At 42.8% G+C, this 4,854-nt stretch overlaps 1 protein-coding gene across 2 annotated transcripts; it reads right to left on the bottom strand.

Moving 5' to 3' along the window:
* Window positions 1-3,200: 3,200 nt before the first annotated feature.
* LOC105503064 (keratin-associated protein 9-8) lies at window positions 3,201-4,191 on the bottom strand. Of its 2 annotated transcripts, none has more exons than XM_011929795.1 (2): window positions 3,650-4,191; window positions 3,201-3,534 (listed from the first exon to the last, which is right to left on the bottom strand). In XM_011929795.1, exons 1-2 carry the CDS (start codon window positions 3,808-3,810, stop codon window positions 3,201-3,203), a joined length of 495 nt encoding a protein of 164 aa, XP_011785185.1. In that variant the 5' UTR covers window positions 3,811-4,191. The 2 variants fall into 2 exon arrangements, with proteins under 2 accessions (XP_011785185.1, XP_011785184.1); XM_011929794.1 differs by having other exon boundaries at window positions 3,201-3,521; window positions 3,613-4,191.
* Between the last annotated feature and the right edge of the window lie 663 nt (window positions 4,192-4,854).

Here is a 4,854-nt window from a genome sequence, read left to right on the forward strand (position 1 = left end):
TACTGTGCTTGGACTAATTTCCATCTGTTAGGCTCTGCATCACTGTGCCTAAGGGCTCTTGTATTGCTGCTGTAAGAAGTCATGTCACCTGTGAATGCAACACAGAGGAAAACACTCAACCAATGATTCTGGAGAGCTGATGTATAAAGAGTAGCTTCCTCATTCCTGAAGTAGGATAATTCTAGCTGTGTGTTTTTCATCATTCCTGATAGTTTTCCCTTTAGTTTAAGCTTTAGTTAGTCACTGTGATAGTGACTTAGTAGTGTACCCTTTTCTGTATCACTTTCCCAGTCCCTACCAGTGTGATCTGTGCTTCCCGATAAACTAGTTTCACTGGAACATTTTCCTCAGAGTGTCTTCTGGGAGAAACTAATCTATGACAATACACTAACTCTCTCAGCCTCGATTTTCTCATTTCTACAAAGGGAATGTTAATACCTATTTTGAAAGTTTGTTAAAGAATTAGTAATAGCCAGGTGCGGTGGCTCACGCCTGTAATCCAAGCACTTTGGGAGGCCTAGGTGGGCAGATCACAAGGTCAGGAGATCGAGACCATCCTGGCTAACATGGTGAAATCCTGTCTCTACTAAAAATACATAAAATTAGCTGGGCGTGGTGGCGGGTGCCTGTAGTCCCAGCTACTCAGGAGGCTGAGGCAGGAGAATGGTGTGAACCCTGGAGGTGGAGCTTGCAGTGAGCCGAGATCGCGCCACTGCACTCCAGCCTGGGCAACAGAGCAAGATGCCATTCCCCCTCCACAAAAAAAAAAAAACAAGAATTAATAATAATGTACACAAAGCCTTTAGCCAATACCCATCCTATAGTAGGCAGCCCAGAATTAGTGTTTTTGTTCAGAAAATTTCTAATTTTAATGTTGAAGAATATTTTTGTAATAATTAACTAAATCAACTAAATACTTTTTCTAGCTGTATTGAGGTGTAATTAACAAATAAAAATTGTGTCCATTTCAGGTATGAAAGGTGAAACTCTAATATATATATTCATTGGCAATAACATATGTATTAGCCCATGTAGTTGCCATTTCCTTTTTATTTTTGTGGTGTGAACATTTAAGATCTAACTTCTTGGCAAATTTCAGGTATATGATAAAGTGTTTATAACTATAGTGACATTACTGTACAGTAGACATGCTGAACTGATTCATCTTTCATAACTGATGCTGGTCAAAGAGAATGTCCTAGTTTTCATCTCCTTTACCTCATCCCTGAACAATAATCACAGTAAGCGGCCGTTGTCTCTTAGCCAAGTCTTCAGAGCATCTAGATTCACAGTCTCAGAAGTTGGCATCTGCCATGGAAATCTACTTTGTTAGCTCATCAGAGGTATTTCCACCACTCCCATGCTAGTAGGAGGTCCCAAGAAGGTGACTCAGGTCCCCAAACTTTATATTTCTCTGAGAGCCAGTATCAATCAATCCTTCCATGAGTGAATGCTTAACTTGCATCAGTTCAGGACCAAAAGCACCAACCTCTGTCTATCATGACTTCTATGAAGGCACAAGTTCTACTTTGCTCCTTTCTTACATTCTTCTGATTTCCCTGGAAACATAGTTTTTAGTTTCTTGTTTTTTTCTTTTCCATTTTTTCTTTTGAGACAGAATCTCTCTGTCAACCAGGCTGGAGTACAGTGGCACCATCATGGCTCACTTATCACAAGCTCCGCCTCCCAGGTTCACACCATTCTTCTGCCTCAGCCTCCCGAGTAGTTGGGACTACAGGCTCCCGCCACCACACCCTGCTAATTTTTTTTTTTTTTTTTTTTTTAGTAGAGACGGGGTTTCACTGTGTTAGCCAGGATGATCTCGATCTCCTGACCTCGTGATCTGCCTGCCTTGGCCTCCCAAAGTGCTGGGAGTTTTCAGTTTCTTTAGATGCCTCATCATATTGGTATTACAAAATGCAGAAGGTTATTTCATTCCCTTCCTTGGTTCAGAGATTAAGGATTGTGTCAAGTCTTACATACCCATTGCATACTTTCTCAATTCCCAGCTTAATTCCTTACTTAATTTTCCTCATAACATTTCGATTAGGAGACAAATTGTCTTAATGTGGCATAAGATATGGTCTGTATTTTACAAGGAATAACTTAGTTTCATTTACTTTGTCATTAGGTATTCAGGAGACGGAGGCCATATAAGAATTTTATTTACGTGATACTGAGAATGAGTCACTTCAGATGAGACTCTCTCTCATGATGATATAATGAATTCTCAAGCATCTTTTCAATGCAGATGAATTGAATGATTGGCTGGTCAGAGGCTAAGATAAAAAGATCCCTGCATTCAGGGCAGCCATTAAATGCAGTCCCTGCTGCCCTATTATGCAGCTGTTGCTCACTGAGGTGTGGGAAACTAATTTGGGAATCTTTTTGTGAACAAAAATATTATCTGCAAATATGAGAGATTATTCCTTTCATTGTTAAATAAACTCAAGTGCATGTCTTGCTAGTGCTGACTTCCAATGTCATTCCACTATATTGAGAATTAAATGTAAGCGTCCTTGGCCAGAAAGAGAGAACCTCAGCTTGGATCAGAATCTGTCCTTTATTAGGTACATAACATCACATATTAATTTTTTTTCAGGTGAAAAATGAAGGTAATAACAGATGACCATCTGTTTTGAGAATCAAATTGGATAATACCTATGGTATGTGATACATATGTAAATCCCGTATCAGGAATGCTTTCAAATAAAACAAAACACCATATGAGATAAAGATGGTTCAGAGTTTATTCAGAAACATATAGTTAAGAATCTCTGCTACCAGGAACACAACCCAAAGTTATCATGAAAAGAAGAAAGGAGGATAGAAGAACCATGAAGAGGATATCAAAAACAAATATATGATTGCAAAGATTATTGCTCAGTTGCAGAAGCCTAAATTCCTTAGAAGCAGAGAATGAAGCTCATGACTTTAGAGTCACAGCTGAGACCATGACTCCAAATTGAGAGCACACGAAGCTGGCACATGATCCACAAGGTGGAAGGAAAAAGAGAAACAGGATGAAGTATTCTGCCCTCCCTCCAGCAGAGTCCCAAGATTTTATACATGCAGAGAATTCATAAAAATTTGGGTGAGAGCACGGTGGCTGTCAGCAGCAAAGTAAATTAGTCCCCCAAAAGATAAGTCAGTTGAGCAGAAAGTTGTTGTGTGAGGACGGTGGTTCTCTTGGGACTTGATCAGCAGCAAGAAGGCTGGCAGCAGCTGGACACACAGGTGGGCTGGAAGCAAGTGGTCCTGCAGCAGGTGGTCTCACAGCAGGCTGGGCGGCAGCAGGGCTGGCAGCAGCTGGAGCCACAGCTCTGGTTTAGGCAACCAGGCAGGCAGACACATGTGGGGTGGTAGCAGGTTCTTCTGCAGTAGACAGGTGCACAGGAGCTGGTCTGGCCACAGCTGGACCCACAGCTAGTTTGGCCACAGCAGCTGGACCCACAGCAGTTGGGCTGGCAGCAGGGTGTGCTGCAGCAGGAGGGCTGGCAGCAGCTGGTCACACAGGTGGGCTGGCAGCAGGTGGTCCTACAGCAGGTGTTTTGACAACAAGTTGGGCGGTAGCAAGGCTGACAACAGCTGGACACACAGCCGGAGGGTCACACAGGTGGGCTGGCAGCAGGTGGTCCTACAGCAGGTGTTTTGACAGCAAGTTGGGCGGCAGCAAGGCTGGCAACAGCTGGACACACAGCAGGAGGGTTGGCAGCAAGGTGTGCTGCTGCAGGTGGTCACAGTGGTGGGCTTCCAGCAGGTGGTCCTGCAGCACGTAGGCTGGCAACAAGGGGAGCAACAGCGGGTCATGGTGTCAGGGGTGGAGGGTGGGCTTCTATTCAGAGGTGAGTTTCCCAGAATCTGATGATCCCTTGCAATCTGGACCTTTTATACACCTGGCCTCCAAAGTTTCCACCAATCAGCAGGACTTTTCCTTGTTGCTGTTTACATTGTTTTTCATACTCCCTTTGCGATCGTCAAAGGGGAAGTTGTTTCTGAAATCTTATGAATCTGTTGAAAGTAAGTGTTTATTCTGTTTGTTAATTGAGAATTACTCATAAAAACTTTGTTTCAGATAAAAGGAAATCAGTCTCATTATCAGCATCATTCCTGCTCTGACCATCATCTGGTCATGTGATAGTTCCTGGTGATCCGGGAGGCAGATAGTACTCTCTGCCCCGCCTCATGGTTGGCTGTATGTAGACTGGGAAATGTCTGTGGGCAGTCGCGTGATGCTGATATATTCACAGTGATGCATTGAATCCATGCCCGGCCCCAAGCCTGTTCACGCACAAAGAGTAATGTTCAAGAGTAACAAGCATCATTCTCGCTACAACCTACTCCCCCTGTGTCTTCCAGTTCTCTTAAACTCACTGGGGAAAGGGTATTTGGCACAATGTGTTGCAAAATGCAGAGCTACACCAAAGCAGGTGGGTAGAAAAAGGAGTCCACTGGGATTCAGAAAGCATCAAATGGTTTCTGTGATGGTGTGGCCATTTATCCTGATTTGCCTGTAATTGAGAGGTTTACCAGCATGAGAATGTGGGACTCTGTGTGATATAAGTGCTCTAGATTCGGGCAAATCAAGCTGAGTTCTGGTCCTAGCTTGTTGATTCTAACACTTTTTGTATTTTGTGTGTGTGTGTTTTTTTTTTTTTGGTGTGACAGAAAATTGTACATGTGCAGTCACGACTCATAAAAAATAGTAATAGTTTCTCCACTTTATAAGAGTATTTTCAATCTTGTTTTTTTTTTTTTTTTTTTTTGCCCTTGTCCAGGCGTAGACCCACCAGGACAATGTCTAATAGAATGGTGTAGTGTGTATCTTTTTATATTCTTCGGATAGAAAGGAGA

Source organism: Colobus angolensis, unplaced genomic scaffold, assembly GCF_000951035.1.
Source record: "Colobus angolensis palliatus isolate OR3802 unplaced genomic scaffold, Cang.pa_1.0 Scaffold83, whole genome shotgun sequence".
In the NCBI taxonomy this organism is placed as follows: domain Eukaryota; kingdom Metazoa; phylum Chordata; class Mammalia; order Primates; family Cercopithecidae; genus Colobus; species Colobus angolensis.

Coding starts and splice junctions, on each gene's coding strand:
- LOC105503064 (XM_011929794.1), bottom strand. CDS start 3,810: ATGACCCGCTGTTGCTCCCCTTGTTGCCAGCCTACGTGCTGCAGGACC. Junction 3,522..3,612: donor CCTGCTGCCAGCCCACCTGT/GTGACCCTCCGG, acceptor ACCTGCTGCCAG/CCCACCTGTGTGACCAGCTG.